General features: G+C 44.8%; 1 protein-coding gene across 2 annotated transcripts in view; it reads right to left on the bottom strand.

Annotated features, from left to right (window-relative positions):
* Positions 1-26,194, bottom strand: part of LOC138245980 (proton channel OTOP2-like) — a 255,059-nt gene that overhangs the window by 85,986 nt on the left and 142,879 nt on the right. For both annotated transcript variants that reach the window (XM_069200101.1, XM_069200102.1), the window contains exon 5: positions 17,598-17,740. In XM_069200101.1, coding sequence (XP_069056202.1) covers positions 17,598-17,740 — 143 coding nt within the window. The remainder of the gene's footprint in view (positions 1-17,597; positions 17,741-26,194) is intronic.

Genomic DNA, 26,194 nt, shown 5'->3' with positions numbered 1-26,194 from the left:
TGCATTTCTTTTAAAGCAAAGTAAGATATTATCACCATACCGAACTATACTGTCACTTTAACCTGGATGCATCGTGAGCCTGCATTGTTCCCACCCAGCAGGAGCAGGTATTTTTCATTGCTGTTGCTGGATGGGAGCAATCTGAGTTTGAAAGACTGTTTCATGAACGATTCCAAAGTTAGTAGGAAAACCAAAAAATCCAATCTATTGCCTATGGAAAAGTAACATATATATATATATATATATATATATATATATATATATATATAGACATGTATATGCAATCATAACGTGGATTGGTGTGGACTTCCATGCTCCTTGTGAAACTCTGCTGCTGGATTACAAGGACAGCCTCATGGGAAATGGTAAGCATATGTCCTGTGTGAACGTACCTCTCACATCAATGTGACCACAGAACTGGATAAATATTCAGTGAATGGGGTTCAGGGGCTTTGTGCACCAATTAGTGTAAGCACATTTGTTAAGTGCCTGCTTTAAAAGACTGGGTACTTTTGAAATTCGTATCCTTGAGAATAAGAGCAGTTCTAGCTAACATGTGACTGCTATGACAAATGATAAGTGAAATGCAGTTTCTGAAATTCTTCTACTCTTATCGTGTTCTGGACATTTGTTATGTAAGCTGGGCCAGACAAAACCTAAGGTTCCCCCAATTTTCTCAATGTTTTTGGTGAAGGTGAACCCCAAACACCAGATGGTGGGCCAGACTTACTTGGCACATCAAGGAAAAATTGGAACATTTCATGATTGGTCCTTCAGAACCTGTAAGGTATACATATTATGCTCTATTTGGACTGTTTCTAAAAGGAATTCAAGAAGGTAACCCCCATGTTTTGGAACCTAATTGGGGGAAATGTACCCTGCTTACCTCCCTTTGTAAGGGCTATCTCAGGCAAGTGTAATTACCACGCAACACTGTGGAACATCACCGGCCCTACTTTGCTATCATTTTGGAATCTAAACGTTTGCTGTTTTCATGTTATCTGCTGACTACCCACCTCTGATGAATAGTCATTCTGTCTTATCTAGGAGCTTGATATATTTAATGACCATAAGGAGTTTGTTTGCATGTCAGGTCGGGATGCACTGATCATTGTGGTCAGTGTATTTTGACAAAAAATCTGATTTTAAATATTAAGCTACGGAAATAGCGAGTTTTTAATATTGTGACAAATAAATATTGTTATGCAGATGTTTCGTAAAGAGGAGAAAGGGAGCTCATAAAGGTCCAGCACCTATGCTCCTAATCAGAATCAATAGATGAAAAGAGGTGATATTCCTATAGGAAAGTCAAGAGGTAAGAGGATGGAACCAGAGAAATTGAGAGGGACTCCCTTTAATTGAGAATTGGTGCCCTCCCACACCGAAATAGGTGTCATGCTTCATCATAGGGCTAGCTCCTTGTCGGGCTGGCGCTGCAATGTCCGAAGGGCGCCACCAGAGGGCGCTTTCTCAGAGATCTTTTAATCATTGCTGTAATGATGGATTAGTGTGTGATGGTGTGTTCTGTGTAGGGTGGTGTGAGTGCAAAATGTGCTGAGTGCATTACAGCTGTCTAAGAGGTACCTAAAAAAGATTATATAGTGGCCCCTGTGGCAGAGATAAAAACAAAAGAAAGGTGTGCTTCCCTATGGGCTTAATGTACCTAGGTAGCTTTTAAGATGATTTATGTAGAGTCAACATGTTTTGCACCTTTTGGTCCAGCGGGATCCTTGGTGTTTCATCAGGACCAGAAAAATCCCTACCCTCCACCTAGATGGAATAGGTAATAAGTGTGCCCTAATAGATGAAAATACCTCTCTGTAGTGTAATCCAACCTAGAAGAGATAAAAGAACAAATGAACAAATATAATTTCAGGTGTCACCTTAGAAAGTATGTAGGTTGACATTCCTTAAAAAGCAGGAGAGCTTCACACTACATGCTGTAAGGGCAGAAAACTGCTATCAAGTGATCAGAGCTCATACACACAGCAGGGCAGTCAGGTGACCACACGTGTGTAAACTGTAAAACCATAGTACAAATTAGACAAACAACATATAACATAAAAGACCTAAGGGTAGCAATATCTCAATAGGTGAGGGTGGGAGTCTTACCCTGTTGGATATATCTTTCAGGCCTCGTAGGTCATAAGCAGAGTCATGCGCACTGCTGTAATGAAACTGTAAAACTAATAGCAGGATAAAAATCATAGTAGGATAAAAATCAAAGCAGAACCCTTTAATAGTAGGGGGCCGTGTACTCATGTGGTCCTGCACGAAGTGCACCAATGACCTACCCCAACTCTACATTAAAATACAGTATTAAAGTGGTCCCAAGTTATTGAATCTCCTAATCGCTTAAGTGCACTAGGCACTGATCTTCAGCTTTGTCTGGTTGATATAACTATAGGATCCTCTACACTAAGTGATGATGCAGTTATTACCAATTTTCACAATGATCTTTTTAAGAAAATCCTTCATCACTTCACAGTAGCTTGAGTAGTATTCTAATAGAGGCAAGCCTTGGTATAAAGAAGAGTGTTGGCACTGTTGCCGGCCGCTGGGAGCAGCACTAAGATCTAAAGATACCCTGTGGATCTAGGAAGCTGTATAAAAAGGCACAATTAAGTGCTAAAAGAGAATGGGATCAACTAAGGTGGCAGGACTTGAAGTCAGCATGTTCATTGAAAGACTTGTTTAAATTCTGGTCTCTGGTTAAATGGGGGAGGCAGGGTTCTTGACCTACCCATCATAATCATATTGCCCCTAGCATTGGGTGAAATACTTTTCTGCTTTATATTCCTCCAACCACCTTACTGCCTCCATCAAGGATTTAGTGTGTGTTACTTTTACTGTTGAGGTCAATGCCCCGTTAGCATCTTCTTTTGAACTTGCAGATGTCTTGATATTTCTGTATGCTGTACCCAGAGCCAGGGCCCCTGGCCCAGATGGCATACCAGAAGATCTTTTCTTACTTGATAGGGAAAATTGGTCCCAGTATTTTCTCATCCTGGCAAATGTCATATTTTCGAGGACCTCCCATACCAGATTCCTGGAAGGGAGCATAAGCCATCCCCATATATAACATAGGGGACAAATCCCTGATGTGTAATTATCGACCAATCAGTTTAATTGATTGTGCACAAAAAACTTGTTCATGTCTTCTTCTGGGTAAGATTCAGGAATGGATTGAGGCTAACGACGTCCTGTCACCTTACGAGGTAGGGTTTCATAGTAAAATAAGTACTGTAGATCAGGTCTTTCGTTTTTTGCTCCTGTTCTGGAGGACAGTGGAAATTGGTGGAGGCAGCATGTTTGTTGCCTTGGTCGATCTCAAATCAGCTTTTGACCTGGTTCCTCAGAATAAACCCTGGCATGGGTATGCCTCAGTATCTTCTCACAGTGCTAATTCATTTATATGAGGGCATCTATGTCCAGGTTCGTTGGTGTGGCCAGGGGGAGTTGGCTGGTCGTTTTTCAGTATTAAAGAGGGTGAACCAAGGTTATGTCTTGGCTCCCACTTTATTCTCCCTATCCCTCAATGATGTTGTTCCTTTCCTTTTTGGTGTTCTCTCAGATGCTCCTATGCTGGCAGGTAATAAGACATCCATTCTTTTATTTTCAGACAATACTCCTCATTTCTAAAACACCTAGGGGGTCATTACGACCCTGGCGGCCGGCGGTAAGTTGGCGGTAATACGGCCAACAGGCTGGCGGTGTTCTGCCAGATATTATGACCGTGGCGCAATAGCCACGGCCATACCACCGGCCCCTCCACTATACCGCAAGCACCGCTGCCCTGGGGATTATGAGTCCCCGACCGCCAGCCTGTCCGTGGGGGTAAACACCGCCATGGAAAGGCTGGCGGTAAGGGGACTTGGGGTGCCCCTGGGGGCCCATGCACTGCCCATGCACTTGGCATGGGCAGTGCAGGGGCCCCCAGGCATAGCCCCGTCGCGCATTTAATTCGGGCAGTGAAATGCGCGACGGGTGCTACTGCACCCGCTGCACATCAGCATTGCTGCCGGCTCTATTACGAGCCGGCAGCAATGTTTATGTGACTTTTCCGCTGGGCCAGCGGACGGTAACACTGTTACCATCCGCTGGCCCAGCGGAAAAGTCATAATAGGGAGCCAGGAATACCGCCGGCAATGGCAGTATTCTGGCTCCCGCAGCCTCGGCGGTCTTTTTATAAGATCGCGAGGTTGTAATGACCCCCCTAGTGGCATTCAGCGCTTGTTCTCTCGCTGTAAGGAACTTTGTACAGTCCGAGGTCTTGAGATTAATTCTGCAAAACCCTAGTTTATGATTCTTAATAAACAAAACAATGTTTAAGGGAAGACTTGAGCTTGGGGATACTCTATTGGAAAGGGTAACTTTCTTCACCTATCCTGGCATAACTTTACTGTCAGCTCTGGCTTTGTAAGCTGCAATTTGATTTAATGACTTTAAAGCACAAGCAGAATGCAGGTGCCATAATCAAAGACCACAGTTCCTCTTTTACTAAACCTACCCATCTTTACAAATTTATGAAGCAAAAGCACTTAACACTGGATTGTATTGCTCTGAGCTGTGGAGGTTTGCTAATCTTCTCCCTTTCACAAATGCAGAGAATAGGTGCTAGAAATGGGGTCTTTGGTTGGCAGTCAGGTTACCTCCTGTCAAAGCAAGGACCCTCACTCTAGTCAGGGTAAATCACACACAATCCACATTATCCTGTGCCCACCCTCTGGTAGCTTGGCACTGAGCAGATAGGCTTAACTTAGGAGGCAATGTGTAAAGTATTTCTGCAATAAATCATGCAATAACACAGTATAACACCCCAAAAATACACCACACAGTGTTTAGAAAAATATAGAATATTTATCTGGTTAAATGCAGGTCAAAACGATCAAGTACACATTGAAATATCACTTTAGAAAATGATAAAAATAGTCTTTAGTTCTTAAAAAGCAACAAGTTTCTCTTGCAAGCACAAAGTACCTGGTTTGCGTCTAAATTCTCCTCAAGGGGCCGCAGAGGAGGTTATGCGTGGAAAACAGGGAGGTGGGCGTCGGTTTCTCCCGGCGCACACAGACGATGCATCGATATTTTTCACGCAGTCAGGTCCGTGCACCATTTTTCAGCGCGAAGACTTGGATCCTCTTCGGGTTGTGGGGTATTTGAACACCCTTGGGACGATGCAGAGAAATCCTGGGCGTGAAGGACGAAGTCACAGGAGCTGTATCGATCCGGTGGACGATGCTGGGAAATTTATGTCGCACAGCAAAGGCTGCGTCGATTCTTCTCACAGGAAGTTGGGCTGCATCATTCTGACTCGGCTATGTGTCAATCCAGTGGGCCGTGCGTCAAAGTTCCGGTCGCAACGCTGGTGCTGCGTCGATCTCCTCGCGGGGAGCCGGGCTGCGTCGTTCCGTTTCGGTGTGCGGTGATTTTCTCATCATGATGCAGGCTGTGTGTCGTTTCTGGCAGGCTGTGCATCAAATTTTCGCCGCACAAGGAGTTCTTTGCAGGATGAAGTATTTTTTGGTCCTGAGACATCAAGGAACAGGAGGCAAGCTCTATCCAAGCCCTTGGAGAGCACTTCTCAGCAGAGCCAGAGGACAGCAAGGCAGCAGGGCAACAGTCCTTTGCAGAAAAGCAGTTGGTGAGTCTTTTGGGCAGCCAGGCAGTTCCTCTTGGTAGGTTGCAGGTCTTGGTTCAGAGTTTCTTTACCAGTGGTATCTTGTCCAGAAGTGTCTGAATTGGTAGGGTCAGAAGCCCTGTTTAAATACCCAAATGTGCCTTTCAAGTGGGGGAGACTTCAAAGAGTGGCTTAGAAGTGCACAAGGTCCCCTTTCAGTTTCATCCTGTCTGCCAGGGTCTCAGTACGGGGTTTGGCAGTCCATTGTGTGAGGGCAGGCCACTGTCCTTTCAATTGTAAGTGTCAGGCCCTCCACCCTCCCAGCCCAGGAGGACCAATTCAGTATACAGATGTGTGCAGATGTGACTGAGCATCCTGTGTTTGGGGTTGTCTGAGTGAAATGCATAAGGGAGCTGTCAACTAACCTAGCCAGACGTGGATTGTAAGACACAGAAGGATTTAAGTGCAGAGAAATACTCACTTTCTAAAAGTGTCATTTCTAAAATAGTAATATTAAATCCAACTTCACCAGTCAGCAGGATTTTGTATTACCATTCTGGCCATACTAAATATGACCTTGTTACTCCTTTCAGATCAGAAACTACCACTCAAACAGCATATGAGCGTAGCCCTTATGTTAGCTTATGAAAGGAGCAGGCCTCACAGCAGTGTAAAATGGATTTAGGAGTTCTACACTACCAGGACATCTAAACTACACAGGTATATGTCCTGCCTTTTACATACATAGCACCCTCCCCTATGGGTTACGTAGGGCCTACCTTAGGGGTGACATATGTAGAAAAAGGGGAGTTTAAGGCTTGGCAAGTACTTTTAAATGCCAAGTCGAAGTGGCAGTGAAACTGCACTCACAGGCCTTGCAATGGCAGGCCTGAGGTATGGTTAAGGGGCTACTTATGTGGGTGGCACAATTAGTGCTGCAGGCCCACTAGTAGCATTTAATCTACAGGCCCTGGCCACATGTAGTGCACTTTAATGGGGACTTACAAGTAGATTAAATAAGCCAATTGGGTATGAACCAATGGCACCATGTTTTAAGGGAGAGAGCAAATGCACTTTAGCACTGGCTAGCAGTGGTTACGTTGTCAAAGTCCTAAAACCAGCAAAAACAGTGTCCAAAAAGTGGAAGGAGGCAGGCAAAAAGTTAGGGATGACCACTCTAAGGCTATCAGGTCTAAGAATTGTTTTTGGAGGAACTCCCTGCCAGCACTCCACTGGTACCATTAAGCTTGATATGGCAAGGAGAACAGTTGCTGACAAAACCAGACTTCGCCCTCTATTGGTTTGGTGAAGGTTGTCTCAACCTGAATTGGCTCACTACATAGCCCTACAGGATGTCCTGGAGTAGTGATATTCAAACTTTTTAGTGCTGCCCCCCCAGTGGAAAACAAATTATCGGGCCCCCCTCCGAATTTTTCTAAATTAACCTATTAAATTGGCAATGTTTAAATATGTCTAGACTTATTTAAACATTTCAGTTAAATTCGGTTACTGTTTTAAAAAATGCAATCAAATACATGATACTAAACATACAGTTCTGGTCTGGCAGGTCTTACTAATGTGTAGAAGTATTCACAGTGTGATTATCAGAAGTGGGGGGAGAGGGATGAAGAGTATTTGAAGTCCCTTCCCTTTCAACACATACTCCCAGCTTGGGTAAAAATGACAAAAATTGTTAGTGATGGCCCTTTACAGAGCGGTTTACTGCTGCTCATTTTTTGAAGCTTAAACCAAAGCCCTGTTATCAGTATAATGCTTCTTTTGGCCAGAGCATGGCACCTCCCCCGAGGATCACTTGGGGCCCCCCAGTGGAGGCCCGCCCCCTAGTTTGAAGACCCATGTCCTGGAGGCTGATACATACAAGAAAATCTTCAAAAAGCTAATAATAACTATTAGTCTCAAGCCCCTTTGGAAAAATCCATTTTTAACAACAGGCTATTCCTCTCAGATGATCAAAAATTACTATTGGCTTTGTGTCAGGCAAACTGAGGCTCATTCAGCCACTAGTCTTTCCTTAACTGTGATTTTTTTTGGGGGGGTTGATGATTGCAACAGATATCCAAGAGCAGGTACCTCCAGTGGCTCAGCCAGATGGCCATCTAACAAGGTCCGCAGTGCATGACGTGCCCTGAAGTAATGAAATTGTGCAATTAAATTTGGCTCATCTGTCTGCATCTTGACCTGCTCCTTGTCGCAAAGCACCTTACCCTCAAAGAAGTCACCCATGTGTTGTATACTAAGTTCACACAGTGCCTCTATCACTGCACATTATCACCTTGGTGGAAACCAAACATACCATTCTAAAGGTAGGCTCCAAGAATAAAGCAAGGTCATCTGTTACATATCCGCCGATTTTTTCAAAAGATACCTCGTAGTACACATTGGGTCTATTACATGGTAACAACGCACCAACTCATCAAGTAAGAAAAGAGGTAGAGACAAAGGAGCTGCTCTGTCACGTTCCAACCAGAGATGTGGTAAATCCGACAGACCGTGCAGCGAATAGTGAGCAAACATGGTGTGTCGCCACTCTATAATGTGCTTCAAGATCAGGTGTGTTAAGGCCACCAGCCAAATCAGGTAGAGTGAGTGTATCCCATTGTACACGGGGCTGCTTACCCGCCCACGCCAAGCGCAGCATCAGAAATCGGAACATTACATCCGGTAACAGTATTGAAATGGTTTTGACTAGGAACGAAAAACGAGGAAGCACAACCATCTTCATAATGGATATGCAGCAGATGAGAGAGAGTGGAAGGTGGATCCAGTGATCCACTGCGTCATTGAGGTTCTGTACAGCCTTCCCATAGTTTTCTCGTATCACCACCTCTGGGTCAGTATGAATTTGAAAATCCAAGTAACACACCGACTCAGTGGTCCATTTAAGTAGAAACTCTGATGATATGGGTATTGTGGCCTCAGGAAGTGGAAAAATAAGAGATTTATCCCAGTTTACACGCAGTCTGGAAAGGCCACCAATGTGTACTACTTCTCTAAGAACTGGAGTTCAGGTCGCAAACATACAAAAGCATGTCATCAGCATATGCTGACATTATTAGATTGTAATGTGGAAAGTGAATGCCACGATGAGCGTGATGTTCTGGCAGCAAAGAAGCTAAGGGTTCCGTAACCAGGGCGTTCAGAAGTGGAGACAAGGGACAGCCCTGACGCACGCCTCTTGTAATGACGATTAGGTCAGACACCAGACCATTAATTTGCACATGCACCAATGAGTCTTTGTTTAATACCCAATCGGGTCTCAAAAAGACATCCCTCACTCCTATTGGACACAACACAGATAACATAAATTCCACTTCCCAGAATCTTTCTTTACGTCAAAATAAAGGCTGGCCACGCATACATCAGGATCAATGCAAGAAATAGCTCAGAGGAGGGTCTGAAGTTTATAAGTAATAGATTGACAAGGTATAGAGCCAGACTGCTCTGGGCCTACTATACCGGGAAGCAGAGTTGCCAGCCTCTTAGCTAAGACTTTAGCTAATCGTTTGGTGTCTGTATTTAGGAGTGATAACAGTCGGTAGGACGAGCATTGATCGGCTGGTTTGCCTGGTCTAAGCAAAGTAATCAGTAACGCTTCGCACATAGTTTGGGGCATGGAACCGGCGTGTACCATCACATCGAAAAGATTGATCAAGTGGGGAATGAGTTTATCGTGATAAGCCTTATAGGAAGCAACTTTCAAACCATCTGAACCAGTTGCCTTGACACTAGGCATATCTTTCAATTCTGCAACGATCTCCAAGGGGCTAAGTGGAGCCATAAGCCTCTCACTATGAAAGTCCGATACCGCTTCATGGCAATGGGCGCAAGATAATCATCAGTGGCCTGTTCGTTATAAGTAATACGGGATGTGTATAATTCAGTATAATAGTTACAAAATCTTTCAGCCACCTGTGTGACCATATGCACCAGTACCCCCTGTTCGTCCATTACAGAGAGCACCTCACTATCCTCATGGCTATATCTGACCAGAGCTACCAAAATAGTACTCGTCTGTTCACCCTCCCCATAAACTCTGGCAGTAGCATATTTGCCTAAATGTGTTACCTCAGTGTGTGCCAACTCATTATACTCTTCTGATTTAGACCAGATATGCCCCAAAAACTCTTGCTCTGCCGTTGCCTCATGGGCATGCTTCAGGTTTGCTATTTCAGTTTCTAACCTCTGCAGAAGGCCTTGGATAGAGCGGAGCTCCCCTGCATGTTTCGAGATAGTGACCCCACGAACATAACCCTAGAAGGCCTCCCAAACAGTGGCGAATTTTGCAACTGAGCCTAAGCTAGTGCGAAAATATTCATCTATTGCTTGTGCCAGTTCTTCATGAAACACCATCAAGTAAAGAATATTGTAGGAAGCACCAGGAGAACACGTGTACGCGGGCACACTAAGGCCCTCATTACAACCCTGGCGGTCAAAGACTGCCAGGGTTGTTTTGGCGATCGTACCGCCAACAGGCTGGCGGTACAAATCGCCATATTATGACGGCGGCGGTAGCACCGTGGTCACACCGCCGGGACCGGCGGTTTCCCGCCATCGTTGTCCTGGCGGTTATAATCCGCCAGGGCAGCACTGCTTGCAGCGCTGCCCTGGGGATTATGACTCCCCTTCCCGCCAGCCTGTCCATGGTGGTAGAGACCGCCATGGAAAGGCTGACAGGAAGGGGAGTCGCAGGGCCCCTGGGGACCCCTGCACTGCCCATGCACTTGGCATGGGCAGTGCAGGGGCCCCCAGGCACAGCCCCACCCTGCTTTTCACTGTCTGCCACGAGGGCCCCAGAGAGTGGTCCAGTTCAGGGGTCTGAACCTAATTAAAATGACGACCCCTTATCTGTGGTATGTTTCCATAGACAGCTAGTTTAGCATGCAGTGAATAATAGAACTGTGGATCATCATAACTGAGTCCATAAACCCCCACCAGGAGTACATAAAAAAGGTATTTGCAAAATCGTGCCACTACAAAAAAAACTACCAGGGTTCACACACACTTCTTGCAACGCAATCCCTGAACCGTGGCAAGCTCAAATTAGAACCCCCAGCAAATGAGTAGTGAACCCCACAGTACAGCATTCCCCACCCATACGCCGCAAAGTAAGCAATCCAGTGTTGGTGTTGGAAGCCAAATGAGTCTCTTGCAAAATAGCCACATCAATCTGATGCCACTGCAGATATAACAACACATTACAAATCTTAGGACAAGCATTCAATCCTCTAACATTCCAGGTTAGGAAATTCAATTTGGCCATATGCCCAGTTGAGATAGTAGTATCTTCCATCTCACTAATCACCACCAAGCAAACCAATAAGCAGCCAGTGATCACAACCCAACAAATTCATAGTTCCCTGTTCTCGTCTGTACAGTGCATATACTTGAATGCTACCAACAAGAACCCTCACCCAGGCCATGTCCTCCAGCATTCAGACATAGCCACACATATCCCACCCCTGACCTTCCCACATTCCACACCATTATGCCCAGAAAACAACAATGTGGTACTCACGTGGAGGCAGATTGTGCCCACCAAGCACTTGTGTAACATAAAGTCACAGGAGGGCAGTTTCAGGAGAAAATATGCTCCATACTTGCAGCAAATAAGGAAAATCTTGCAGCAGGACATCACGGTCAAACATAAGTATCACAGCATGTGACAAGCGCCTCTACGCCACACGATATCAGGAGAAAAATAGAGATGCCCCCTAGGTCCAACAGGGAGTCCAGCAGTCAGTATATCTATACACTCCGAAGAACACACATAGCGAAGAGCCAGTGCACTTCCATACTGCACAATCACAATATGACATGGATGTTGCAAAATGGACCTATCTAACGTATATCCTGAAACATCACGTAGTTATGGCAGAAGCAAAAAGCCTCATGACCACAAATCCTGGTCATCAAGTTCATGGAAGGATGCTCGATCATCATCAGCCTGTTGCGATGACCAACAACCAGCTCTGGAGAACTCATGACGTGTAAAGAACTGCTGTAAACTCTTGGGATCATTAAACATTTTAGATTTTCCATCAACAGTTACACGTAGACGTGCTGTATAGAATATTGCATAGTAGAGTTTGAGTTCCTGAAGTTTTTGCTTCATTGGTAGAAACTGTCTCCTCACCTTCTGCACATCTGGTATAAAAGTTGGAAAAATTAAGAGTTCTGTACTTTCATATCGCAGAGACTGCAGTTCCCTGGATCGGCAGAATGCAGTGTCATGGTCTCTTTAGTTTACCAGTTCCGGCACAGGACGTGGTGCCAAAGAGCGGTGAGCCTTCTCTACCACAAATATATAAGAGAAGGTCTCATGTCCTAACAGTTGTATAAGGAGGCATTGCACAAAAGACTCCATGTTGCCAACATCTGTAGATTCCACCAGGCCAACAATTTGTAGATTAATCCACCGGAAGTGGCTCTCCAAATCCTCAGCCTTTGCCCGCAGCACCAATATTGTCTTCTCCAGCTGTTTCTGGGTTCCCGCTGATGTGGCCTGCTCATACTCGACATCTAATACACACCTCTCCACCATATCAAGACGTTAAACATGCTTGCCTATGTGTTCTGACATACTATCTATTCTATAGGAGAAAGTACACATTTTCCCATCAATTTTTGTGAGGCTGAGTTGCATTGTTGTTGAGGCAGTTCACACCCCATTTCAGGTCCCAAAGTGTCTGGGTCAGTTTCGGGAGCCATTGCACCATCCTCACATGGTTCAAGCACATTATATTGTTCAAATTTCAGATTGGATTGATTCTTGTCGTTTTTCCCCATTGCGGCTATTGCAATGCAGTCCGCAACTATAGTCAAAATTGGGAAACAAGCAAAAGGTGGGATTAAGTCCACAGATTAGGTGGGCAAGATTACTGTGTGACACACCCATCACAGATGCCCCCCAGGGTATGGAGGAGGGTGCTGTGTCAGTCAAAAGTCATCATCCACATCTAGTAACTTGAGTGCTTCTGTCCATATGAGACATCCAGCATAGGCCCACCACAGCCACAATGCACCGCTCTGGCAAGTGCCATCACCGAATCTGAACGGAGGTGTTATTTACATAAGAAAAGCCAACAGAGAGTCCCAACAGTGCCCAACTATAGGTAGCCATGCGCTGCAACTTGAGACCCCGACAGAACCACCAGCGCTATACGCGGACAATCCAATACAAAGCTTTGCCTCCCCCAGCTCTAGGTTGCAGGCCTCATAGCAGGGGAGCAAAAGAAACACAGTCTCTGTGACACATGAAAGCGAGCAGGGACACAAAGGCAATCACACAGGCAGGGCACCGCACGGGCCAATTCATGCCCTAATCACAGTCATGGTGCGGCTCCCTACAGGGTAACAATAATGAAATGCACTTTCCTTTATGAGTGGTGATGCTGGCTCCTCTGCGGCAAATGTATCAGTAGGCCGGCTGTATGCATCCCTCCCAGCAAAGAGCACTGCTTCGCAGCGGCTGTCCACTTCAAGGCAAAGGGCAAGCAGAGAATCAGGGATGTCCCCAGCCACTTAGCTCTCCATTGCCTGTGATGCCGATGGTCCCAACTCAGTCCACAGCTGGCCAGTCAAGTCCTAGTGCAGTCCCTTCTCCCGGGGCCACAGGCTCCGGCTCACCACTCTCTGTCATTCGACACCTGGAGTTGGCAGGCCACATTAGTCCAATGACACCAGTCATGATTGCTAGGCCCCCAGTCCTTGGGCCTCAGAGCATTGTCAGCTGCCTGGAGGCGACACACACACACACAGCTTGCCAAAGAGCAATGTGGGCCCTCCCTGTCACTGACAAATGGCCACAGGAGAAGCCACAGCCAGAGTAGGCCTCAGGAGTTGCCCATCGCACCTACAGGGAAGGCTGCTCTGGGACGCAGCAGTCCCATGGGCGGCATCTCTTCTCGGGGATCACAGGAGTATCAAATGCGCTGATACATAAAGAAGATAGGGCTCTGTCCTGCGATGCATTTTATAATGCTATGGAGCAGGATAGTGAAGAATAGTCGAAACAGTGGAAGGAGCTCGTCTGACAGACGGCCATCTTTAGGCCAGGCAAGCTCCACTCCTGTTTTACTTTGATTTTTTATAAAAACTTTATTGTTAGTGTTGGGGAAGCTCTCTCCATTCCAAAAAAACATTGGCTAAAAGAAAAAATATTTTTGGTCTAAAAAATCACACAAGGCCATAGTAATCTTTGCTACTGAAAGAACTGCAGCTGGCCACATCGCACGCAGGGCACAATAGGGGGGGACAGCTCCTTAGAGTTTCTCCCCTGCGTGGCACACAGATGGACAAAAGGGGCCACCATACTTAGAGAGGGCTGGTCCACCCCCTTGGGTTATGGGTCCTAGGTGTCAGGAGGGAGGAGCGGGGCCAGGAGGTCTCATAAGGGGTGACCTCTCAGGGCTGGGGCCTCTTTGGACGAACACCGATAACCTACCACCCACCTAACAACAGGTGCAAACCAGGGCTGGATGCATTGGGAAGAAGGGGATAAGCATGTTTGTTAGATAGACGTGTTTAACATGACTTTCTTTACAGAAGAATCAAGGCTCATCGCAAAGCAGGGTTACAGGGCGATCCTAAAGCTTTAAAATGATTAAAAGGCCTCCAGATGGTGATTCCTGGGGCCAAAAGCAATTCCTCAGGCCACTGGGAGTGTTTATGGCGGGGCCTGGGATGACGCAAAGGCGCTCCTTAATCCCGCAAGGGAAAGTTGGAATCCTGAGCAACTGTGGAGACTGGCCTGGGTCTCGCTCTGACTTGTCAGGAGCATGACACATAAATAAAGATGGAGAGTGGTAAAACCACGATAAAGGAACGAGCTGTAAGAATCTAAGTACGTTGGTGCAGAGAACACCAGACGGAACAGCTCTAGCTTTCTCAGGATGGGTGTCGCCAATGTTAACAAACTCATCTCCAACACCAGGATCCCCACCTGTGTAGTCAATAAACTTGTGACATATTATACCCACAAATGGTGTCCCAGGCGTTTTTTATTATGTTGCCTGCATTGTATTTGTAAACTCCAGTTGCACACACCCTAAGGGGCTAGGGGTAGCAGCGCTATGCTTTGTGTGTAGATGTGGTCCTTTTCAAAGAGCAGAATGATGTCACTTACAGTAAAGTTAGCCAATGGCTGAAGTGGACTGACCCACTGTCTCATGTGGTATGCTGTAGTGCACCGAAGAAAAATGGTAATGGCACAATAACAGACAAATGGATAGAAAGCTATCTGAAAGCCTTTATAGCAAATATATTATGTATAATTTTACTAAACTCAAAAGGTCTTCACTAACACAAGACATAAATATATATTAGACACATTGTAAGACAGGCTGCTAAACAAATATTGGCAAAGCCAGTAGGCCTGACATTGGCATGCTTGTGCAATGGTTATTTTTTATATAATTTTAATTACAGACATCTGCCTCAAAATTAAAAAGGAAAAAAGAAAAAATGCTTTCACCTTAACGTGGCTTTCTTATGCTCGCAAATAAAAATTAAATTGTGAATAAAATTAACTGAAGCCACTGTGTAACTGGTGGTGATTTTAAAACTTCCAGAAGTGTTACCTATTTTAGTATTATTATTTGTCAGAAAGACTAGAATAATTAACCACCTATCCCAGCACTGAAATCGCGACAACTAAGAAGTTCTCTTGAACACTTTATAATACAAACTTTGAAAATGAGTGGAGGCAAAATAAATAGGCAGTATTTAAAGTTAATATAGAATAAATAAATAAAATAAAAAGCACACTTTGAACCAGCTATGCAACTGAAGATAGTGCAGCTATGTTTAGATGTATATGAACAATGTGCACAGTCTTTGTGCAGTTGCTTAAAGTGAAGGGAACCATTTGTAAAGTGAGCTGACCCCCTGCTATTTACAGTATGCTATGATAGAAGGAAGCAAAATGTGAATGGCAAATTAACAGACCAATGGAAAAAGGTTGCTGCCAAAAAGCTCCTCTATGATTTTATTTTTAGGATGGGGCAGAACTCACAGAGTTTTACACTGCGGAATTCTGTGCAGCTACAACAATACTCTGCGAGATTCTGCAGAATTTCGCGAATGAGCAGAAATAGGCATTTGGCACTACTCATGCTGTGATTTAGCATCGGGAGTTCATTCAGCACAAACAGCACCACACTGCACAGCTTCTCGGGTTGATTTTGCTGCCTCTGGAATAGATTTTTGATCAATAATGGTCACAACAGCCCACGACCACCCTCGTTGTAGAAAATGTGCTCTCCTAGCGATCAAAACTTGCGCTAGGAGGGAGTTGGAGGAATTTGGATGAAACTCTGCATTACAAGTGTAACGCGGTGTGCCCACAATTCCGTCAATACTGCCAGTGGAGTGGAATATTTTGCCCACCCCTGTTTTTTTATGTATATTTTTGGGGCCGTAATAGTGGTTATACAAAAAGTATTAGATAGGCTGCACACAAATAAGATAGCCTGCAAGTAAATATACAAAACAGTTCAGTGTATAAGTGCTTAAACTGCTTTCAAAAGTTATATTTTTAGTAACACACGGGCTGTGTGTAGGACAAACGTTTTAATAGGTTTCCTTTTAAAAATACACTGAAGAAATAATAATATCCCGTGTCGCGTAGGCTTTCATTATTCTAATGAGACTGGATTTGGCGGCAGAATCACTTGCACTGTGGGGGACTGAGTCTGAACCCACTACAGGTGACACCTGTCGGCCTAATCCGGGTTTTGCTCCAGCTAACTAGCAGTGCCTCATCTCCACCAAAGAGCAGCGATGATTGGGCAGCCGAATGCATGACACAATTGATTCCTCAGGGAAATCGTGGTCACTCAGATCGCATCATTTTCTTTCAGTTACATTAGTCTCACATATACAAGGGCAATCCGAGGCAGTATATATTTCAATAAGGTTTTAATGAAACAACTGCATCTTAGATAATAAAACATGTACTGCAATAACTAGGACGATGAAGCATGACAGGATTGAAATAGTGACAAGGAGAGTAACCTATCTTATTGCAGCCTTCCTAGGCTATGTTAGACCACAGCATGTTAAGCTCTAGTTCTGCCCTTCAGGTTCCCCTGGGAATACATCATCCCTCATACCTGAGCAAGAGGCCTGTAGTCTACATAAGCAGCTGTAGCGAAGCACTCAGCAGTCAGCATACAGTCGTGGTCAACTGGCTGGAATCTCCCTCTAGCATACATGGGTCAAAGTAGTGTTTTTATAATAAAACAACTGATGTTCCAAAAAAGAATCCCTACGTAAGAGTGTATATGTTTCTATGAACACTAGAGACAAAGCATTACCATGTTTACCGGCAACCTATCTTACTGCAGCCTTGAGAAAAGCACAGAGTGAAAGAAACGTCTGTTTAAGAACACAGTGCTAACCTATGCAAAGAACAGCTAGATAAAGAGAAATAAAACAAGACCACAGATGTGGCTATTGTTAAAATAATAAACAAAGCTGGATAAAATATATCTAGTTTAAAGTGCACAGCTGCAGGCCTAGTTTGCTAAAATAACGTGTATGAAGCTATAACTAAAATGGCTACACAACACCTGCACTCTACCTATCAAAAAGAATAACCCTTTGACATAATGAAACTTCAAATGTTTTTCTCCATTAAGACATACATTGGCTCTGAATCAGCCTTTACATTTGCTGATTAACCAATTGCAACATTTAAATTTCTTCAGATAGCAGCCCCTCTCTAGAAAAGGTATTTCTTCTTTCACTGTCTGACTCTCCTTTCGCTTTATAGTACAGGAGACCTCTTCACTCAATTTCAGAGCGGGGTAAACTTGTTGTCAGCATTATCCGTTGAGGAACAGTTGTTTTTCCAAGAATACTAGGGGCACTCTTTGAAAAAATTAAATAAGCTTTGGAATGTCTTTCCAAATAGATCCCATCCACCGCTGCTTAACTTGAGAGAGGTTTTTCTTACCATCCTTGCTGAGAAACTCCATCTCATCTTTTTTTGTGTAATTCAAGGACTCCATCATTTCTCTGCTCAAGTGGCTGGATTCATCAGTGACTGTGGTCATCCAGACAGCAAGGTTAGTGGTGAGGATGAGCATCAATCCGCATCTGTATGGGATACAAGGCAAGTGAGGGTAGCTTGTGTTTGCCCTTGCAGCCAGCTGATCTTACAGTGTGCTGTTAGAAATAATTAACATGAAGTGTATTAGTTCCGTGCCCACGGTTTGTACCGGTATTACATTTCAAGAAAGGGTGTTTTCAATGTTTCTGGTTTTTGTATTCCAGAATACCCACAACTGTTGTTCTAAACATAAAGCAAAGAGGCAAAGAGACAACCAGCGACCTGGCTGTGTTTATCTCTCAGTGTGAAAGGGAGTGGATAAGGTAGGCTTGACAAGAAGGAAGTATGTTGGTTGTTGATAGAGTATTGAAAGTTTGTACGAATGCTGTTGGAATTCCACACTAGACCACACTACCCATGAATAATCCCACCTGACCATTTCACATGGCTTTTATGCAGCAAGAAATATATAGATAGAGTTCAAATTGTAAGCATGGTTCATGTAGGCCATAGTGGGGGTCATACTGAAAACCATGCTTCACCACTGAATGTCAATGTTGGACTAATAGAGGAAGACAATTTGCTAATATTTTAAGAAATATTTTCCAATCTGCAGTGAGAAGAGTGGTGGGGCTGTAAGAACGGTTCAGGTTTGGGCCATTGTTAGTCTTTAAAAATACCACAATGCTGGCAACGCTGTCCTCACAGGTGATCTCTCAAACCTTTCTCTAATCTTAGGTCTGACACTAGCTATACCTATAGATTTTACTAAAATGATATATATGTTGTATACTTAATTGGGGGGTGCGTTCAGATAGCACTCATCATCCATTGGAATGTTGACAGTCACATGCTTCTGCCTCACACTTCAGTATAGAGCATGGGGCAATTGGTCAGCCCACTACAGCCATTGGCTAACTTCACTCTGCATGGCGGCATCGCGATCTTTCAAAATGAACACAAACTCTCACAAAGTAGTTTCCTTAATGCTAGACACTACTACATAAATATCTGACCAATTTTTTTTTTTCTTCTAGGCATTTGTTTTTAAATTGGTGAGGTCCCACCAGTTCCCATAACAATAAAATTTTGCAAAAACAATGACAAAACAAAACAAGCATTGGAAAAGCCAAGAGGATGGGTGCGTGCCAATGCCAGACCTATTGACTTTGTCAATTCTTGTTAGGTCTGGCGTTAAGCAAGACCATTTTTGTGTAATAAAAAAAAACAAAATATATATATGAATATATTATGCATTCTTACAGGAATCTCCGACCTGGACTTCAATTCACTAGAAGGCCAGGGATAGCGGAAGTGACATCACATGCTATTTGATCTTTACATTCGCTCACACACACACTTGCTTACACATACACACAATCACACATACACACAATCTTTCACCTAACACACATTCTCACCTGCATGCATGAATACAACATACATTTAAAAACATTTTTTACTTCCCTCAACTGCTAAGGAGGGTCACATTCCAGCCTATTGTACTCCAATTTTATTATACTAATAGTGAATAATTTGTTATCATTTACTACTAGTGTGATAAAAATTGACAAAAAAGACTGCAGCCCCAACCGATGTCCATTACATTACAAGCTGCTCCTGTGTTTCCGGCACTGAATTTGCCACCTCTGAGGCCAGGGATCACAAATGCAATGCTAGGGGTCACAAGGAGCAAGCCAGGGGTTGCAGCTGCTCAAGTAACTATAACTCGCACTCCCCCATGCACAGTTTTTTCATCAAACATTTGACTGAAAATATTACATTGATATCATCAACGATGTTATCATGAGTGCCGTAATTTGTGGGGTAATTAGCAGTGCATTGTCAGGGCGTGAGTTATTGTTACCTTAGGGCACAAGTCATAGTTATTTGAGAGAGCGCTACCTACAACAGGTGAATTTCTAGGGAATTGTATCTTGAAAATGTGAGCCTAACTATAACCTTACTGTAACCTTTTTTTTTTCAGTGAATTTCTATGGTTTTTTAACGTAAAGCAATTTTCATTACTATACATTAATCCAACCACCGACGTGCATGGCCTGTGGCCGTGCGTGGTGGCGGTTGACTCCAGGATATGGCCTGAGGCCAGGCCCTGCGGCCAACCCCTATAACCTCCCAACTCTGTGCTGTGCACCACTCTTGGCCTTGCACATCCGGGGTTGGCCTCAGGGCCTGATCTGCGGCAAGATGCTGCGGCCAACCCCCCCAACCACCTAAACCCACGGCTTTTGTCCATGCACAGCTGGAGTTGGCCATGACCTGTCTCTCTAGGCGTGAGAATAGGTGTGACAGGGTGTATCTGGGTGTGGCAGTGGGTGTAAGAGTGTCCGCCTGGGTGTTAGAGTGGATGCGTCAGTGACTGTGTGTGTCTGTGAGTGGGTGCGTGAGGTTTTCAGTTAGTCTGGGATTGGGTGTGTGAGAGTCTGAATGGGTCTGTGAGTGGGTGCGTCAGTGTGAATGGATACGTGAGGGTTTATGTTAGTCTGTGAGTGGGTGTGTGAGAGTTTGAGTGGGTCAGTGAGTGGGTGCGTGAGAGTATGGATGGGTGTGTGATTGGGAGAAATAGATTGAAAGAGAGACAGAGAAAAAGTGAGAGGGAGAGATCAAGATTCTTTTAGGCTTTCATGAATGATATACTTAGAATGAGATATTTCTGGACAAACTGAAAAGAAAAATGTATTTGTCAATTAAAAAGAGTGAGGTCACCTTGCAGTGTGAACCTTAAATATTTAAAGTTGAAAAGACATTAAAACAGGTAAATAATCAGAGACACACCTAGGTTGGAACCTTTAAACTTTGACATTCAACCCAAAGAATCTGAATGCAAAAGGACTTAAATGTCCCGTCACACACAGCGTTTGAAACTCAAAACACTAGTAAATAAGCAGAGACACTACCATGTAACAGCAGGACATGAACTTCAACCTAATGTGTAGCTATCCAAGAGCGTTACCAGTAGGCCAGAGGGGACGCTGTTATGGAGTGCATGAAAACTTACTTATAACCTTCGTAACAAACATATTGCTAGTCTCACTCTTTAAAGTAATTGCATTGAGAGACCATGCAATGACAATCTCTCTCTCTCTCTCTCTCTCTCTCTCTCTCTCTCTCTCTCTCTCTCTCTCTCTCTCTCTCATTCCTTTTTGGGATAGAAGAGAGAGGGAGGCAGGACTGTGGGGCAGCCTCAAGGCCTCCGCAGTCCTAGCCGGGACCCCACATCCTGCGGGAGGCGGCATTGCTCCCCCAAGCAGGAAGCTGCTTTTAATACCCTGCTTGCGGAAGCAATGGTTTCAAATGCCTTCCCCGCTTTCTGTAAGAGATAGCTGTTTGACAGCACACACTTGCAGACAGCTGACTTTGTTTGCGTTTACTTGGTGGGTGCAGTCAGTGGGGGTGTCCCTAGGGCCATCTGTGGCTCCTCGAGGGAGGCCACACGGCCCCACCTCCAAATGTGAATTTAGCTCCAGGGAGGTGGCAACCTGCGGGGATGTGGGAGGTTGAAAACAGAACCCCTTTCTTTTTTTCATGTTTGCCCCAGGCAGTTAGTGGCCCCCGCAGCTGCAGGGGCGCCGCGTGGCCCTCCCACATGCAATTAGAAGAAAGCCCCAGGGAGGTGGCTGTCCCTTGGGCTGTGGGGGCTGTGAAACCCCCGCATTAATATACACTCAAGCCCCAAGGAGGTGTTGGCCCCCGGGGCTGCAAGGGGTGGTGCACAGCCACCCCATTAAATGAATAAAAAGCCCCGGGGATTTGGCAATCACCAGGGCACTGAAAAGCCCAGGAAGGGGGCCCTGTTTGCCCGCCTAATTTTTTACTTTGCTCCTGGGACCTGGCCAACCAGGGGGGCTTAAAAAAAAACACAAGTGCAGGGATCTGAGCTTGTTTTTTAAAACATTTTTGCTGCACATTCGCAAATTCTTCAAATTTCCCAACAAAATGGTTTTTTTGCTCTGGCGGGGTCCCTCCTGTTTTTTTTGTTGTTTTTTTTTACATTTTCTTGATGGACTTGGCTGAAGCCGAGCCCCAAGATGGGTGCCATGAAGTGTTGGCAGCCAATCAGAGATGTGCATTTCTCTGCACAAGCTTGTCATTATTTGTGAAGTTGTTGCAGAAAGAGATATGTAAATTTGTATTTCCTTAAATTTCTCAAAAACTACTCAATGGATTTACAGCAAATGAACAAAAGTGTAATCTGCATACCTAAAGCCAGCTTTCTTCCAAATATGACGTAATTCCATCCAGTGGGTCGTGCTGTAGTTGTGTCTAAAGGTCCTATGGGAATTAACATTGGAAATGCAACTTTTTTGAGCCTCTCTTCCTCTCACCCCGAAACTTTCTGCGTGCAACAAGAATCACTAGGGTACTTTTTCTGAAATTTTTAGTGAAGATTCATCAAACTGTACCAAAGATATAGGCAAGTCAAAGAACGCTTTTTCTATGGAAACATAACATGGCCCTAGCTATAACTACCTAGTGGCGACCGCCACTAGGTAAAAAAAAAAAAGAAAAAAAAATATATATATATATATATATATACATATATACACACACAAACATGCACATATATCTGTAGATATATCCATGCATTTTGACTTCTAGACAATACTTGTTTTCGTACAGTGTGTGCGTTTATACAAACCCCATTCATAAAATAAGCAGTGCCAAAGCTAAAAGTTCAGCAGCCAACATCATATCTATTCGCTTTACAGATGCTTATTTTTAGATGGCTTCCTAGAAACTGTAGCTTAGCACTCTGACCTGGGTCGGCTAAAAGCGAGTTTCAACAGGACTCAGGCCCACAGGGACAGCTGCTAGATGTTATTTAAAAGTGTATGAGCATTGATGTATTAATTTATCAGTATCTGCTTTTCTAAATGTTTTTAATGATTTTAGCCTTAAGTCCGATGTAATGTACTGTTTAGTATGGAATGTTTTAAAACCTTGTCTCGTTGGTTATGGTCTGGGTCTGTCTAATACAGTGTCTCTCAACAACTTGTCTTTTAATGACCTGGCCTGCATTTTTATTTCAAGACTGATTAGAATATTGGGAAAAGTAGGGAAATAAGATGTTATTTCCCTTTTGAAACATAAAGTTAAAACACCAAACTCATTAAGGAATCAGTTATTTGAGAGATGTCTAAATTGTTTCAGGATGATGATATTGGAACAAACAGAAGGATAATAGTCGTGTTGCAAGAGAATCTTGACAATTTTTCAGGAATTATTTTTCACTTCTCAGCCCTGGCTCAACCTGGTCGCCAAGGTGGAGCTATTACTCCTCTCATAGCCACTAGGTGGAACCAGGTCTGATAAAGGCGTAGGTGCATAATCACCAGGTTTCAGCTCCTCCGTTTGTTTAAATTGCTTTACTGAAATTGTACCTCAGTGTTCTGGTAGGACCAGCCAAGTGTGAAGTCAAAACGTGAAGAAGTTGGTAAGATTGTAATTTTAGTTGTAAATGTAAATATTAATTTAATTATTAGTCTTCACAAATGTATTTTAAAATCGCAGGTGCACTTTGGGTGTATACGATAGATGCCTGACTTGAGTTGGTCGGCGGGAAAATTAATTTTTCCTTTACTTCTGGTTGGTGTCTGGTCATGATATGTGCTTTGCTTTAGTTTTTGGTTGACACTGACGAGTGTCCTAGGCACTCTGTGAATACACACATCCTAATTTGGCATGTTCGAGGCTTGAGAAGGCGGGGAATGGTACCTTGTCTCTTGTGTGGCAAATAGTTATCTCCCCTTTCTTGTGTATCACCCTTGCCTTTGTAGTTCTTGTCTATGGACAGCTTTGACTGGCTGCTGTCAAAGCCCTGTTTTCTACAACACATTGCATAGAGTAGCCTTTGGGTCAGCCCGTGATCATGACTGAATGGATTTGTTACTTACCTCAGTTCAGTGCTCCTGGTTCAATGGTTTTCCTCCCAGTTCTTGCTTGTGTTCCAGCCTGTAAGCGTGGGAAACGTCTGCGTTGTTTACAACGTGTGGTTGTTTCTGCGCCTTAGCCACACATGTGCTGAACTACGCATATGCGTGGTTAAGGCACAAAAACAGCCTTGCTTTGTTTGGGAGAGGACGCAGTAAGGTAAATGGGACAGGGGTGGGAGGTGGTTTAAGGGATTGGGTCGGGGAAGCTATTTTTGTTTAAGGGGTGAGGGTGGGGAGTTTGGGTATTTTTTAAAGAAATTAGGGTAGGGGGTTGGGCTAGAGGCGAGAATGACACAGCGAGAATGACACGGTGAGGTGAGTGGGGTGGGGGAGGATTAAGGGATTAGGGTGGGTGGGGGGCTGAGGGCGAGATATTGCTTTTTAAGAGGTGAGGGTGGGGAGTTTGGGTATTTTTTAAAGAAATTAGGGTAGGGGGTTGTGCTAGGGGCAGGAGTGACGCGATGAGGTGAGTGGGGCTGGGGTAGGGGTAGGGGCAAATTAAGGGAATGGGGTGGGTGGGGGGCTGGGTGCGAGCTATTTTTGTTTAAGGGGTGGGGTGGGGGGTTGGGTATTTTTTTAAGGAATTATGGTGGCGGGGTTGGGCTAGAGGCGAGAATGACACAGTGAGGTGAGTGGGGCTGGAGCAGGGGTGGGGTGAATTAAGGGATTAGGGTGGGTGGGGGGCTGGGGGCAGTATATTGCTTTTTAAGGGGCAAGGGTGGGTATTTTAAAAAGAAATTAGGGTGGCTGTTGGGCTAGGGGCGGGAGTGATGCAGAGAGGTGAGTAGGACTGGGGTGGGGGCAGATTAAGGGAATGGGGTGGGTGGCGTGCTGGGTGCGGATATTTTTTTTTGAAGGGGCGTGGTGGGGGTTTAAGGTATTTTATTAAGTGTACAACTTGCTTATTAATGTATTATTAATACAAATTGATGTGCTCAGGTTTAGATTAATGTAGTAGTATGTTATATTAATGATTACTTATTATGTGTTTACTTTATAAATTGTAGGCTTTAAGTTAGCGAGGTCTGGACCTACTTGCAAGGTCTCATGTTAAGTTGCACTGTTTAAATTTACTGTGACAAATGTACGCTTGGAGAGAATTAATACGTGCATTGTTTTAGCTGAGTTGACCACATCTAGAAGATGTTATAACATTTGTGTGAGAACTGCTTGTTAGAAAATCATGTTCTAGTTACTAATACCAGCAGCAGCGCCACACCAGTAAACTGCCGCCGACCGTATCATGATCCATGATACGGCCTGGCAGTGTTCTGCTGGCGGACACTGCTGCTGGCAGCAGCGCTGCGTCCCTTCTCCTGCTGGAGGACCCCCTGCAAGCAGGTAAGTCGGGTGCTCCGACAGGGGAGGGGGGTGTTGTGTGTGTGTGTATGTGTGCGTGCATGCGGGTGGGGTGTGTGGAATGCGTGTGTGCATGAATGGATGTGAGTGTGCGTGTATGTTGTGATGTGTGAATGCATGTGTGCTTGTATGTATGTCAGTGTGAGTGGATGCGTGTGTGCATCCATGTATGCATGCGTGGGTGAATGTGGCTATGCGTGTGTGTATGCGTGTGTATGTCTGTGCGTGTAGATGTGTGTATGTCAGGGGGGTCGGGAGGGGGAGGGTGGGGGAGGACTCTGGGGAGGGGGGCAGGGAAGACCCCTATCAGTGCCAGGGAAGGAATTCCCTGGCACTGATAGTGCCTATTGCCATGGTTTTGTGGCAGTAAAAAAGCCAAAGAAACCATGGTGGTGTGCGGGGTCATATTCTCATGGGCGGCCTAGTGATGGCTGCCGGGCTGGAGGCTTGGCTTTTACCAAACCGCCAATATCATAATATGGCGGTATGTCGGTGTTGTAGTGGCAGTAGTACCGCAAACAGGCTGGCGGTACATACCGCCATATTATGACATTGGCGGTTTGGCACGTCCTCTTATAAATTAAAGATAAGAAACCAAATAAAGTCAGACGTGCTCAAAGAGGTCGGGCAAGGGGTGGGAGTGACACAGTGAGGTGTGTGGGGCTGAGGTGGGGGGTGGATTAAGGGATTGGGGTGGGTGGGGGTCTGGAGGGCTGTGGCGGGCTATTGTTTTTTAAGGGGCATGGGTGGGGGTTTGGGTATTTTTTTAAGGAATTATGGTCGGGTGTTGGGCTAAGGGCAGGAGTGGCATGGTGAGGTGAGTGGGGCTGGGGCAGGCGTGGTGGGGTGGATTAAGGGATTGGGGTGGGTGGGGGGCTGTGGTCGGTCTATTCTATTTTTTAAGGGGCGGGGATGGGGGTTTGGGTATTTTTTTTTTAGGGTGGGGCAAGGTAGTTTATTTTTAAAGGGGTGGGGGATGGTTAAGGAAGGGAGGCAGGAGAGTAGAGGAGGAAGGATCGGGAGAGGACGCGGTGAGGTAAGTGGAGTTGGGTCAGGGTTGATGGGTAGTTTTTAGCGGTGGGGCGGTTTTAGGGCTTAGGGTGGGTGGGGGCTGTCGGGGTACTTTAGCTTTAGTTTTTAGGGGTGGGGAGTCGGGGTATTTTATTTTTTATGGCTCATGGTGGGTTG

This window comes from Pleurodeles waltl, chromosome 7, assembly GCF_031143425.1.
Source record: "Pleurodeles waltl isolate 20211129_DDA chromosome 7, aPleWal1.hap1.20221129, whole genome shotgun sequence".
NCBI classification, from domain to species: Eukaryota; Metazoa; Chordata; class Amphibia; order Caudata; family Salamandridae; genus Pleurodeles; species Pleurodeles waltl.
This window is presented reverse-complemented; position numbering and strand designations above follow the sequence as displayed.